At 37.7% G+C, this 15,709-nt stretch overlaps 1 protein-coding gene across 3 annotated transcripts in view; it reads right to left on the reverse strand.

Moving 5' to 3' along the window:
• The window catches only part of PCCA (propionyl-CoA carboxylase subunit alpha), a 279,110-nt gene that overhangs the window by 194,679 nt on the left and 68,722 nt on the right, over positions 1-15,709 (reverse strand). For all 3 annotated transcript variants that reach the window (XM_088136492.1, XM_088136491.1, XM_088136493.1), the window contains one exon: positions 316-447. In XM_088136492.1, coding sequence (XP_087992618.1) covers positions 316-447 — 132 coding nt within the window. The remainder of the gene's footprint in view (positions 1-315; positions 448-15,709) is intronic.

The following is a 15,709-nucleotide window of genomic DNA, read 5'->3' on the forward strand; positions in this document are numbered from 1 at the left end:
AATTACTTGTTTAGCCTTATCTTAAACAATTTCTATATTGACCCAATCAACAGACCAAGGAGTTCACATATACAGAATTATGTGAGAAAGATCATAATGATAAATATTGCGTTGAGTTTACTATATGTCCTTTTACATAGAATGAATTGAGGTGTGTTATTCATCCCAACAGCTCTTTGTCATATGCAAACATTTATATCATATAAATCCCACTGTTGTAATGATATATCTTATGTTTATAATGATATCCAGGAAGCACTTTCTAACATTAAAAATGAGAACATATGAGTAGTTGATTTCAAAAAGAATTCTTACCTTTATCACCCCATCATAACCTGGTATTGTATTGACCTTTGCGTTCTTGGCTAACAGTTTGCTTTCTATCTTGTCCCCCATTGCTTGAATGGCGTGCATATCTGGTCCGATGAAAACAACGCCTTCCGAAGCCTGAAGAAACAAAGAAGGAAGAGTGGTTTCTCAACAGAAACAGTATTACGATGGACCTCTTGGAAAGTAGCTCATATATTATAAGCAACATTAATTTGAGTCAGTACATTAAAAGCATATATGAGCTTGCTAAGCCTATCTGGAAGAAAAAGTCAAAGATCCCATAATTACTCTTTGTATAAATCAAAGCCAGACCAAGGAAAACTAGCTGAAAGCCATAAAATATTCCTGTCTGAATAGCTGTAGGATCTCATGAGTGAGAAAAAGGCAATTAACTCATAACCCTAAGATGCCACACAAGAGCATACTAAGATATGTTGTGTAATATAGTTCACTCTGTTCACTCTGTAGTTCATTTTATAGTTCATTCTGCATTCTTTAAGCTTCACATAAAGAGAAATTAAATTCCTTTTATAAGGGCTGAAGACGTGCAAAATGGACTTTATCAAGTTTTCAGAACTGCATATATAAATGGAGATATTTCTAAATACCATCCTTCAAACTAATCAAGAACATCCTCCATTTTAGACTAAAGCCCTAAAGAAATGCTTGAAAAGCTGCAATTATTTGTCTTTAATGGTATATTACAGCTTAGAAATTTATTATCTGGAGTCTTGTAGAACTGTAGAGAATATACTATTCTATCCAAATATATTAGAGGTTATTACAATATCAACACTCAATTATTTTCCCCAATCCACAGGCATATTATACAGTACATAGGAGTTTTTTTGGGGGGGGGGGGTTATTTTGTGCTTGAAAGAATGCTGAATGCTAAAAGCATTATAGTTATAGCTAACTATGTGATAAGTAAAATGTGATAACGGCAATCATAATTGCTCGCATGGCTTTCATGTTCACTGTGGGGCTTAATATTTAGCTAACTAATCAGATAATAAAACACTAACCTCTCATTAACACAATCTTGTTTATCAGTCTGCCCTATTTCAGGCACAACACAATAGGCAAGCATATCAAAGAAATGACTTAAGGATATTTCACAAATGTATGTGTAAAACTTGGTCAGAATATTTCATTTCTCATCACTTGATTATCGCATCCGATCCTACAAATTCAAATTCTGTAAAACTTCAACTTCAAGTGAAACAATAAACATAAAGCATACAAATCATGACAGTTCGCATCTTTAAGCCAAGAATTGATAGCAAACAGATTCATATGTTTTTCTCCAAGCTTTTTCAGCCAAAACGAATATACTATTCTTAATGAGAAAGTTGGGGACGCGGTGGCGCAGCGGCTTAATGACGCTGAAAGTTGCCGGCCAGAAATGGTCGACGCTTCAGCGGTTCGAGTCCAGCCTTCGCGTTAGTAGGGTGAGCTCCTGTTTCCTCCCCAGTTCCTGTAAACCCAACAGTTCGAAAACTCACGTGAGTAGATAAATGGGGACTCTCACTCCAGTGGGAGGAAAAATGCTGGCGGCGCCTTGCAAAAAAAAGGAGTCGGGAGCAGTTGCCGGTAAGCGCAAAAAAAACCCCGCGCGCCCAAAAAAAGGGCGCGAAGCAACGGAAACCCCGCCTCCTGCATTCGCCAGCTGGGCTCTGCTCTAGGAAGGAGGCTCTGGCAAACCACTTCCGAAACAATTGCCTTGAAAACTGCAAGGACTCATCCAAGCAGTCACTGCAGAGTCGGTAACGACTGAGCGCAGATAAAAAAAAAAAAAAAATGAGAAAGTTCACTCCCTAAGCCATCCAGTATGCTCCATTCTACTATACAGTATGCTATTGAACAATATATATTCTGTGAAGTAAATGCACTCTCCTGGATGATGCACTCCACCAATTCTGAATTTACCTGATTATACTGATATGAATGGTCTGGAAAGGAGCAATTGCTAGCCACTCAACACTGTGCATAAACAGCAAAACTGATAGATAGATAGATAGATAGATAGATAGATAGATAGATAGATAGATAGACAGACAGACAGACAGACAGACAGACAGACAGACAGACAGACAGACAGATCGCTCAAACATGAGTGGAAGCTGGATTTATGTCACTATTTGAAATAAGCATTTATTTTTATTTTTTGCATCTTCAACTAGTGTTGATTCCTGTATGTTACCATGTGCTTTGTCACTGGCTTCTTCCTAGGGCTGAGAAAAAGTCACCCAGCTGGTTTCGCACCTAAAGCGGGACTAGAACTCAAAGTTTCCCCATTTCTAGCCTGACGCCTTAACCACTATCCCAAACTGGCTCTCTTAAATATTACTTAGTTTGAAGTAATTGAAGGGAAGTATTCCAAACTAGAGGAATAAATAAATAAATGCATAAAATAACTGTAAACTAAACATGGATCCCACATTCACTCTTTGCCATCTTCAACTAAAACTAAAAGAGAATAAGGGAGTTGAAATCTTGGAGAAGGGAAAACTATGGCTAGACAGAACCAATAATCTGATCCATATAAAAGAGTTCCTGTATTCCAAAACTCAGAGCATTCAAATTTCTTTTTCTTTTAATACAACTGTACACTTTTCCAAACAGAACACACAAACAAGAAGCTTAATAAAACATGAAACCTAGAGAGCACAAATCATTAAACAGAAAATTGCATGCATTCCTGTGGACTACTCTTGTCCCACCCCCAATTTTTAAATATGATATACGTACATTGGTATGACAGGTTTAAGAAAACAAATATTCCCTGTAACTAGTAAGATGGTTACTGATTTAGACAGAAGGAAAGGGAAACATGTAAAGAATTTTCTTTAGATGTTTTCCATATAGGATTTCTTCAGTTCCTGGCAATCAAATCAGTCATAGATTTTTACATAATAAAAGGAATCTGTGGAACTAGTCCTAGAAACCTCTTTCTGTTTTCCTGCATAACACCTCCAGGCACAGAAGAGACAAAATGCTTCATTTGCATCCTTAAACATTAGAAACTGAGAATGAACCTTTTCAACTGCAAATGTTATTCCATCTACATTTCCAGAAAGGCGGAAGGGGGGAAGGTTACAGAGTCTACTCAGGTTTATGTTAACTCATCTCTTTTTAGTATTACTGATCAATACAAAGAGAAGGCAGAGGCAGCAGAGCCTTAAGGACTTCAACTTTTTTCTCCATAAAGAAAAAGGGAGAAAGAGATAGAGGGAACATGAAAGATGACAGACAGAAGAAAGGGGGGAAAGCCAAGGGAAAAACAGCAAACATTAACCATGACAATACTCAATTTTTCTACTCTTCTAACATTTTGTCAAGTTTTGCTTGTGTAAAATGAAAAACAGCATTAAAGATTAGACCAGACCAAAATAAAAGCATTTGTGAGAATAAAGAAAAACATAGCATAACATGAAACCTGAAGCCTAGCTGCATAAAAATGACACAGAACAACCTCATGGCTATTCCAGGGACAATTTTTGTTGCCTGCTACAATCAAATTAAAATGCCACAATCAAATTCACTACACTGGAGTCTCTTGGAATAGCTTGCTAGTTCAGTAACATCAAAGAAATTTTAGGAATTGGTTCAATCACAAAATTATGATGTCTCCTACAGATTAAGTTCAACTCTTGGTGACTTCAACCCATGCAATTTTATTGACAACAGTAGCATGGAAGTAGTCCTATGACATAGCACTTACTTTTATAATTGACTGCTCATTGATTTTGATGGTGCCCAATTCCAGACCAATTCTAGGTGGCTCACAATATGACAAAAGAAGATTTTTTAAAAAGCAGCAACCATGCACAATAAATAATGAACAAGATGGGCAGTCCAGCCAAACACCATCAACAAAACAAACACAACCTCAAGGGGGTCCATCCACCCTAACACAAAGCCTGGGGAAACAACCAAGTCTTCATGGCCTTCCAGAACACCATCAAGATGGGAGCCATACAGATCTCGGGGGGAATCTCGTTCTAGAGAGCAGGCACCATGACAAAGAAGATGTGCTTCCTAGGTCCTGATAGGTGACATTGTTTAATCAAAGGGACTCAGAGCATTCCCACTCTGTTGGCTCATACTGGCCAGGCAGAAACCATGGGAGATAGGCAGTCCTTCAAATAACCTGGCTCTATGCCATGTATGGCTTTATAGATGATAGCCAGCACCTGGAATCACATCCAAAAGTCCGCTCACAACCAGTGAAGCTTGAGAAGCTGGGGGGTCACTGGGCAAACTGAGGCAAACCAACCACTGCCTGCGTCTCTGCATTCTGGACCAGTTGAAGCTTCTGAGCGGTTTTCAAGGGCAGCCCAATGTAGAGCATAATGCAATAGTCACGTCACGAAGTGACAAGGGCATGAATGACTTATTGAGCACTAATGTATCAAGAAACAAAGAAACAGAGGCAATTGAGACAAGTTCCAATTATCCTTTAGCTGAATGAATAGCAACATTTTCTATTCCATAAGAAATTATTTGTCCATTCAACAAATACTTTGTGCTAGAAGAGCCAGAGTTTCTTATCTCCAAGATAATTTATTTTTTAATTTGAGAAAACTCACACTCAAACAGCTCAACATTTACAACATAGATAGGGAACTGATGACCCAAGGCTTAATCCAGCCAATCAAATCAGCCAAACTAACCCTCTATATTTGCAAAGTCTTTCCCCCATCTCTGGCAATCTGTTGTAAGAGTAGTGCTGATTGGCTTTGCTTGCTTACAAGAATAGTATCAAAACAAAATTCACATTACAATTTTGGTTGGTTCACATGTAATGCTAAATGTGCCATGGACAAACATTATGAGCTGGCCTGAAGTACACATGTGCAGAGAGCTTTTAGCAGAAAGCCATATACCTGTGGCATGTGGCTATACTCCCCCAAAAAGTGGGTCTAAACACTTTTGATTTGATTTACCTAAGATGGTCTGCTCTCAGCAAGCTGAGGATGTACCTGGAGATACTATATGTCTTTATTTATTTATTATGGAAAACATCCAGAGACACTGTATTGCACTTTACACCAAAACTCAAATTTATAAATCAATTGGGCAACACTTTTCTCAGCAAATATTTTAGGACAGGTTTTATCCAATATCCCCCTTTTGAGAAAACAAGTCAAAATTTTCTGTGAACAGATCTTGCCTTTACAACATTTTACAATTTAAAAATGGGTTTCTTAACTGAGTATTTGATTAACATTCCCATTAGAGTAAATGCTTTTACTGGTGATTTTGTACAACCATACAGCCACTAAAAGTCAGAGTAGGAGGTGAATGGTTTTAAAAATTCCAAAACTGCAGGCAGTTGGCTGTCATGGGCGGCTGCAAAATCATTTCCTTTAAGGAAAGGAGTATATATAGCTGGCCATTGTGACACAGCTCTTCATGGTCCTACCAAAAGAGAGAGAAAGGGAGCAGATCATCTGTTTTAGCCTGCATGTAACTGTTTCAAGTTTGCTGAGCATGGAAAAAAGTTAAGGTGTGAAGGGTTCTTCTCTATTGTTCAAGGAGTACTCTGGGCTAAGGGAAGTGTTCAAGGGGCCCTCAAAGTTCTCAGGATGAAAGTGAAGGCCAGGGATGGTCATAATCATAATCCTAGCTTGTACAACAAGATATCTGCCTGCTTATTCTGTGTACCTGGAATACTATTAATAACCACAACAACAACAAATCTGAAAATCAAAATGTGAAAAAAAAGTGCATACCTGATCAACTTGCTCTAACAGGTGATACAAGACCTGAATAACTGGCATCACTTGGTAGAAAGAGAAAATATCTCTTTTTAAAAACTGTTTATGTTTGGCAGAAGAGAGCTAGCAGGAATGAGGCACAAAGACAGCGACTACCTGGAAACTTTGGAGTGTATTCTAATAAAATTGTTCCCAAGCACATATCAGAAACAACAGGCGCCTATATTGTGAAGGAATGACAGGAATCAGGAAGACAGAGAATGGACTGGGAAGTGAATGCCTGTTTGAGTAGGTCAAAGGCTGGCTGAACTTTACTGGAACATTTTTCTTGGGGAAATTAGTGAGAAGGGTGAAAAGAGCGGTAAAGTCAAGAATAAACTTATGGCAAAAGTCAGCAAAATTGCGCATCCTGGTAATGCAGGGGGGCTCCTAAGCCAAAATAGATTCTGCTTGTCTGGGTGCAGCTGTATCCTCTCTGAGATAAGGTATCCCAAGTAGTCCAAAGGAGGCAAGATGAAAGCACATTTCTCTAAGCTGATGTAAAGATTGTAGTCACAGAGGCATTGAAGGACTGTGCAAATGTGATCGTGATTCCTTCAGAGTAGAGTCTCCAGAATAACTGAATATGTCAGGTAGATAAATTATAATACCATTATCCAGAAAATCATAGAAAATATGACTTCTATATCTCTGAAATACAACCAGAGGACATTGCCATTAGTTCAAACTTTCCATAGAGGGGTGCAACACTGTTAAGAACTCCTACCCCTCTGTCATGGAATCCAAATTATAAGCCCCTGAGGTCCAACTTTACTAGGCACAAGTCTGTGCTTTTTGTATTATATCAAAAAGCCCTGAAATCAACGGAAGAATATTGTAATCATTAATGGTTAAGGGATTAACGAGCGTAAAATCATAAATCATATGCAGCATTTATTTTATTTTTTTACAAAAAAGGGAAGTACACTCACATGAGAGGGGAAGGGAAGGGAAGATTAAACCCCTGCTGCAAATTTTTGTCCATGAAATCTTTCAAACTTAGTTCAGCTTTTAGTATGGGATACAGGTGATGAACAGGTGGGAGAGGGCCTAGAAGAAGATTGACACTACAGATGATGATGCACTGAGGCAGCAAAGTCATGGCATCTGCTGAAAACTCTATATATTTATTGATAATTCATATGATTTTATTACAAATAGATATCTAGAAATGTATTTGCACTAGGTATATATTCAACATGATCCATATCTCCTAATCTAGTTTCCTTAGAAAAACTATCACAGAATGGTAACATTACCTATTTTGCATGGCAATAGTTAATTTCAACTTGGTTTGGTTTCTAACTTTTCACTTTCCCACATGAAAGAGTATTTAATCAAATACACACCTCAAATAATCTGAATAGTCCAGATTTAGATTTACTAGACATCATTCACACAGCACCTGTTTCCAAGTCCATATATTCTAAATTCATTTCTACATAGGTGTCAGTTTTATTAAGCAATAGTTTTACAGGCCTTAGTATGCTTTGATTTTAAGAGCAGAAATAGAAATATATATTAAAATTAACCTTATATAAAATAAAGTAGGAGCTCTGGATTTTTCTTTGATCAATGTGACCCAGTGAGTTTATTTCCCTCCAATCCTGGATCAACAATAGGGTTGTAAGATGCAAAAACATAACTGTAGAGTATAAGAGCTAATTTAAAAGGAGTTATTCATAGGCAGAGAGATACACAGATTGACCATTTGTCAATCCAGAAATCAATTTATATTTTAATTAGGCAAAAACAAGACAATTAAAGTCAGATTCAAGTGGCAAAGTCAGCGGATCAAACTACATCCAGGAAGTCTGTAAGGCATTCAAGGTTCAAGGTACATGGGTAGTCAGGTGCACTGGTTCAGATGCAAAACAGATTTGCTTCTAGCAATTGAGGGTTCTCAAGAAAGACATGTCATACTAGAGCTGTAACTATCCTGCCATTACTCGGTGCTTGTCAACTCCTTCTGGATGGAAGGTCATCCAGTGTATTGACAAATTTTAAATATCCCCTAGGTATCATTCCTTGTTTTGAATGTGTTTGTGCCGTTCCAACTTCTGGTATTTGACCTGGCAGTCAGACTGTTTATGTGAACTGAATGGTTGTATCTGCTACATCTAAATCAGAGGCACAGGCAGAAGCCCTGGCCTAGCAGGAACTGCATTTGTCCTATCTGAGGATTTGAAGAATCTTGCTTAGATGCTGCTGTGATGCTACACAGCACCATTTGGATTGTACAGCTTGGGCTAGAAGAAAATGTACCAATGAAAAAGTAAAGCATATGAATAAAAACCAAGAATGTTAAATGGATGATATGAAAGCATGACAAACAATAGTGAATTCCTTTACACAATTACTTGAAAACAAGCCATTCAGATAAAGGAGTGCTTTCTACTGCATTAAACATGCAGAGAACTGATAGTAGAACAAAAAATATAAAATGAAGGAAATATTCTGGATTATTTTATTGTGTTGCACACACAAGGTTTGCTTTTAATTCTGTGTCCAAAATTATTCAATTATAACTTCTTAGATGAAATGAAATTCTTTCTCCTCACAAAAAAAAAAATTATTGTAATTAATGAGCTTGCAATTTTATTGAGACTTACATACTAGTGCTGTAACCTGGATAACTGAAGTCATGATGATTCATCTTTAGATAGACTTCATTTTACTTTTATTTTGTTATTTAGAACTACACAGTGTTGTTTCTAATAGTTATTTCAATGCTTGACAAACTCCAAGGTTCATTGCTCCTGTACATTTTTCAAATTATTAGCTTCTTAATGCATATGGCTTTAATTTACCTCCTACTGACATCCTTAAATGGTTTTCAAGAATTTTGAAAGTAGAACTACTATAGTTATCCTCCACTCTTGGCCCTGATTGCTGACACTGAATATCTTAAGTAGTTTCTACAATTAATAGGATGGATGTTCAAACAGTTCTGCTGCAAAAGCTCAAGATTCCCTTAAAAATAGATTTGTATTTGGATTCCTGTAGTGTGTTTGCTCCATTTATTTCTAATGAGTTCCCAGAAGCATCTGAGATTGCTTGTTTTGCAAAGAAAAATAAATAAAAATTAAATGTGATTATCTATTAGTGTTGCAGATTTTTTTAGTCTTTAGTATGTATAAAATGTGAGCAATGTCATTTGAAAAAGATTTTTAATAATAAATCAGGTAAGCAGCACATCCCCTCTTTTCTAAATTATGCTTACTGATAATAATGTGCGATGCGTTATACTTCAATCAAATGCTTTACAATTAAGACATACAGAGATGTTTAAAAGTTTGTGAATCCTTTTGAATTTTAAATATTTCTGGGTGGCTATACAAATTTAATCAATCAATCAATCAATATGACCTAAAACATATTTTCTCCCCACAAGTCCTAAAACTAGATAAAGAGAACCCAATTAAACAAATGAGTCAAAAACATTATACTTGTTCATTTATTTATTGAGGAAAATGTTCCAAAGCTACATATTGGTGTGTGGCAAAAGTATGTGAGTCTTTGCTTTTGGTAACTGGTGCCCCCCCCCCCTTGGGCAGCAATAACTGCAATGAAACGTTTCCAATAACTGTTGATCAATCCTGTACACTGGCTTGGAGGAATTTTAGCCCATTCCTCCTTACAGAACAGCTTCAACTCAGAGATGTTGGGGGGCTTCCTCACATGAACTGCCTGCTTCAGGTCCTTCTTAAACAGTTCTGTAGGATTAAGGTCAGGGCTCTAACTTAGGCATTCCAAAACATTAACTTTCTTCTACTTTAAACATTCTTTGGTAGTACAACTTGTATGTTTTGAATTGTGGTCTTGCAGCATGACCCACTTTCTCTGGAGCTTCAGTTCATGGGCAGATACCCTGACATTTTCCAGTAGAATTTGTTGGTACAATTCAGAATTCATAGTTCCATCAATGTCAGCAAACCGTCCTGGTCCAGAGGCAGCAAAGTAGGTCCAAACCATGGTACTGGCACCACCACGTTTCACAGATGGGATACGGTTCTCATGCTGGAATGCAGTGTTTGCCTTTCACGAAACAGGACATTTTTCATTCAAGCCAAAAAGTTCTATTTTGGTCTCATGCATCCACAGACCATTCTTCCAATAGACTTCTGGCATATCCACGTGGTCTTTTGCAAACTGAAGACAGGTAGCAATGTTCTTTTTGGAGAGTAGTGGCTTTGTCCTTGCAATCCTGCCATGCACACCACTATTGTTCAGAGTTCTCCTGATGGTGGTCTCATGAACACTGATATTTGCCAATGCAAGAGAGGCCTTTAGTTCTTTAGACATTACCCTGGGCTTTTTGAGACTTCCCAGAGTATTATACACCATGCTGTTGGTGTGATCTTGGTTGGTCGGCCACTCCTGGGGAGGGTAACAATGATGCTGAATTGCCTTCATTTGTATAAAATCTAACTGACAGTGGACTGGTGGAGTCCAAACTCTTTGGAAATAGTTTTAGAACCTTTTCCAGCCTGGTGAGCATCAACAACTGTTTTTCAGAGGTCCTCAGAAATTTCCTTTGTTCGAGCCATGACAGACTTCCACAGACCTGTGTTGTGAAGATCAGACTCTAATAGTGAATATCCAGAATTCTGTTCTTTAAATAAGGCAGGACCTCCCATATTCACTCCTGATTATCATCCCATTGATCGAAACATCTGACTCTGATTTCCCTTTGAAATGAACCAATATTCCTAGACGTTCACATAATTTTGCCACACGTGAATATGTAGCTTGGGATCATTTTCCTCAATAAATAAATGAACAGTTATAATGTTTTAAACTCACTTGTTTAATTGGGTTCTCATTATTTAATGTTAGGATCTGTGTAGAGAACAGATCATGTTTTAGGTCAGATTTATGCAGAAATATTGAAAATTCAAAATTTAAGCTGTATCACTGTACTTGATATTCACCAGGTATGCTGCTACTTCTTTTTGCAGAAATTTCAAGGAACTTTAAATATTTTTAAATGTTTTACATTATTACTTATTATGGGAATAAATATTTTCATAAAAATATTAGAGTATTTTTATTTATTGGTCTTGGAGTTTAATGACTTTGGTTTGAAACTTTACAGGACAGGTAACCATAAACCATATCAGTGGACAGCTGTTTTAGGGCCAAAGGCATCACTTGATCTTGGTGCAACAAGGGCCGGCAGCTACTTCGGTCAGGTGCACCTCATTAGCAGTGGGAGGAAGAACATAGCAAAGGTCAGCTGGGGGCAGCAGGGGGCGGCAGAGGTGGTAAAGTGCAAAGCAGCAGGGGTGACGGAGAGCAGGTGCCCAAAAGGGCAGAGATGGGGGGGAGATAGGCAGGTGGGGGGAGCTGAAGCACACATTGTGGTCGTAAATGTGGGCAGGCTGCCAAGCATCCGGATTTTGATCATGTGACCCAGGGTGCTGCAATGGCCATAACTTCGAGGAATGATCACAACTATCATTCATGCAGCACCATCGTAACTTCAAACAGTCACTGAATGGTCATTAAGTGAGGACTACCTGTATTTAAGATACTTAAGCCCATACTGACAGATGACCTCACCCTGTGCTTTCATGTTGATATTAAATAGGAACAGGGAGAGAGTTGAGCCCTGAGGCATTCCACAAAGCAGAGGCCTAGAGCTAGACCTCTCCCTCAAACATCAACAGGAACCAACTTCAGAGGAAGGAGAACCACCAAAGAACTGTGCCCACCACTCCCAACCTCCTCAGCCAGTCCAGAAGGATACCATGACTGATGGTACTGAAAGCTGCTAAGAGATCAAGGAAAGCAAGGATGGATACCCACACTGTCATCCTGGGCCCACCAGAAGTTATACACATGGTGTGATCAATGCCATCTCAGTATTATATCCCAGCTTGAAACCCAACTACATTAGTTCTAGATAATCCACTTCCTCCAGAGCCTTTCAGAGCTGTAGACTTCCCACCTTCTCAACATCCTTCCCCAAAAAGGGAAGGTTGGAGACTGGATAAAAATTGTCCACCATTGCTGGGTCCAAGGGATGGCCCCTTGAGTTTTGTTTTTTTTTAAGAATTTTATTACGTTTTAAAAAACAAAAGGATAAAAACTAACAGGAACTAATAATCAAAAAGAAGAGTAGAAAGCAAGAATGCTAGAAATAAAGAAACAAAACAAAAATGGTAGAAAATAAAGAAGAAAAAGAAGAAAAAGAGGAAAAAAGAAATACAAAAAGAATGACTTCTGACTTCTTACACAGCAGATATAAATGAATCATACAATAACCTCTTACTCTAAAACTACATCTTAATATACATATTTTGTATAATCTATTAATTTAACTAATCATCAAATCCATATGGTTTTGTTTTTTAAATTGTACAAGTGGGATGGTTTTGTTTTTTAAATTGTACAAGTAGTTGAAGGTTGTTCATTTGGTGGTTATCTTGTTGCAATTTTTTTGGTTTGGTTTGGTTTGGTTTTTTGGTGCCTTCAAGTCAGTGTTGAGTCTTGGCAACTGTCTGGACAAGTCCCTGCAGTTTTTCTAGCAAGATTTTTCAGAAGTGGTTTGCCACTACCTTCTTCCTAGGGCTGAGAGAGGGTGATTAGCCCAAAATCACCCAGCTGGCTTAATGGCTAAGGCAGGACTAGAACTCACAGCCTCTTGGGTTTCTACTCTGATGCTTTGACCACTACACCAGGGCTTCTCAACCAGGGTTCCATGAACCTTTCGTGGAAAGGGTTCTGGATGATGCTACAAAAATGGTTAACTTTATTAAACAAAGACCAGTTCACTCAAGAGTGTTTTAAAAAACTGTGTGAAAACCTGGACAAAGAGCATATAAGCCTCCTATTACACACAGAAATACAGTGGCTCAGCAGAGGAAGAGTTTTCAACAGGGTGTTTGATCTGAAGGCAGAACTGCAAGAGTATTTTTGAGAAAATATTATTCCACATTTTGCTGAGTGCACTGAAGATGGAGAATGGTTGCAGAAACTATCATACTTAACGGACATCGAAAGAAAATCACATGAACCAGCTGAACAAGTCTCTTCAAGGCACTGGAAAAAATGTTTTGACTTTAAGTGACAAGATTCTTGGAAAAATCATGTTGCAAAAGGAAATATTGAAACATTTCCACTGCTGCTTAGGCTTGAGAGTGAGGAAGGATACCAGGTCTCAAATCTAACAGAAAAGCACCTGGAAATACCACAGAACAAAATTGATCAGTACTTTCAACACAAATGTATGACTGGGTGAGGGATCCTTTCTCTCTATCTTGTGCTGAGCCTGAGAACTTCACTTTGAGAGGAAGAGGAAGAACTTTGGAGCTGCAGTCTGATCGTGCACTCGAGATGAGATTCACTGATCTGCCCATGGACAAGTTCTGGATTTCTGTGAAAGAAGAGTATCCTGCCATTCATAGAAAGGCACTGAACATTTTGCTGCAGTTTTCAACTTTTTACTTATGTAAGCAAGCTTTTTCTTACAAACATCAAAAGCAAAGGCAGAAATCATCGTATTTCAGTTGAAGATGAAATCCGTGTGTGTTTATCTCAAGTTTGGCCCAAAATTGAGTATTTGTGCAGCAAAATATAAGCACAGGTTTCACATTAAAGAGGTAAGTTTCAATCTTTATTTTTAGTTTAAGAACACTGCTAATGCACACACACACACACACACAGGCCTATGCATGAAACTAATATAATAATTTTGTAACTTCTAGCCTATATTTGAGCCTGAATGTGCAGGGGTTCCCCGAGGCCTGAAAAATATTTCAAGGGTTCCTCCAGGGTCAAAAGGTTGAGAAAGGCTACATTACACCAAACTGGCTCTGCTACAAGTACTACTTCTATTATAATCCAGTAACAGTTGGAAAGGTGAAGCATCCATTGCCAGAGCTCTTGTTTCCTCCTAGATGCCTAATTAATTTGAGGATACGGGATTAACTTTTCCTGAAGGTTATTACTAAAAAGTTAGGAGTTTAATATGATCATGAACTGTAATAAAGGAGTTCCCAATCCACTATGATCTACAAAACGTACAGAACAGAGGTGAATAATTAATATTCCAAATACAAAAATGAGAGTGGCTAAGTGGTCACAGCTTCAGATGATTTTGACAAGAAAGCAAATCTGGCTTCAAAAAGCAAGCTTCTGAACCATAGCAGGTATCACTAAGACTTTTTTGAACCACTGATGTAGGTGAACAGGAAGTGACACAATTGAGGAAATTACTATAGGCTGTTATGCTATATTTAAGGAATGTAATTTAAAAGTATTAGTTTTAATATTCCAGTCCTGATGTTGGAGTCAGTGCATCACCTGAAATCATTAGTGCAATGCTTGATTTGGCAGACCTCAATGCAATAGACTACACATGCAATAGATCAAATTTCCACAGTGATATGCATCATTTGCCTGATGACATTATTAAGCATCAATTATGCAAATGACATAGTTTGTGCAGTATGTGCAATATTGCCATTCTAATTGCTTAAATTGATGTAAATGATGTAATTGGCCCTATTTACATAACAACATCATCACATATACGACAAATTGTCACAATGACATACTTTTGCATTCAACAAACATTTATGAATACTGGGCAGTCCTTCGCTGTATCAGTCCATTAAAAGGTTTCAAAGTACTTCTACATTACTATTTTTTAAGACATTTAATAAAAACTCAAAAAAGTTTCTGAAATGCGTTCTTTGAGAAATTAAAGGAAAAGTGAATATTAATTAATATGCTAGATGTTATCAAATTTAAAGGAGAATTTAAATAAAGGAACAACTCAAGGGGCCTAATTGTTCAAAGTTTGAAGCTGATTTCCATTATATACAAGGACATAGTAAGATACTCAAGGTTTAAAGAAATTTCAATGAGATGATGGGAGATATACAATTTATTTCAAAGTCATCATTGTCCAACATGAGACATGCCTGTGTGAAAAAGTAATCACCTCCATAATTCAGACAATTCAACAGAGGAGATGACTAGGGTCATTTTTGTGAGTATTTCATTAAACAATCATGACTGATTTGGGCCAGCCCTGTCCTACTCAAAAATGCTGGCTCATCATGGAAGTAGTTTTCACCATGAAAATTATAGTCAAGTGGGGACTCCTTTTCCCTGATCCAGTTTTACCAAGCTTTTGCTATGCTTCAGGCATTACTGTAACATCTGTCACATGGCTAGAGACAGCAGGAATGGCTTCAACGTGTCTCAGAACCTAACTTAAATCCTCTCACACTGTTACAAGCATGGGCCTCTTGGTGAGCCAAAAGGTAAGAGCATAAGGCTTTTGTCCTATGGAGAGTAGAGGATTGTCGAAGTAGATGAAAACATCCCCATCTCCAGGTTCTTTAGTTGTTATACCAGATGTTAGTATATACAGGTAATTCCAGGGTTAAGAATGCCCAGGTTACAACTGACCCATAGTTAAGAACAGAGACTACTGTAGCAAAATTCAAGTTAAATACACAATGATTCAAGTTAAACACACAATGATTCAAGTCCATTACACAATACTACATATACAGTATTATACAATAATACTGTTCTGGCTTATATACAAATTCGACTTAAGGAAAGACCTTGGGAACAGAATCATTCTTAAATTGGGG

Source organism: Python bivittatus, unplaced genomic scaffold, assembly GCF_059951505.1.
Source record: "Python bivittatus isolate LINGU-HERP-01145 unplaced genomic scaffold, Pbiv_v1 ctg000060_np1212, whole genome shotgun sequence".
Lineage (NCBI taxonomy): Eukaryota > Metazoa > Chordata > Lepidosauria > Squamata > Pythonidae > Python > Python bivittatus.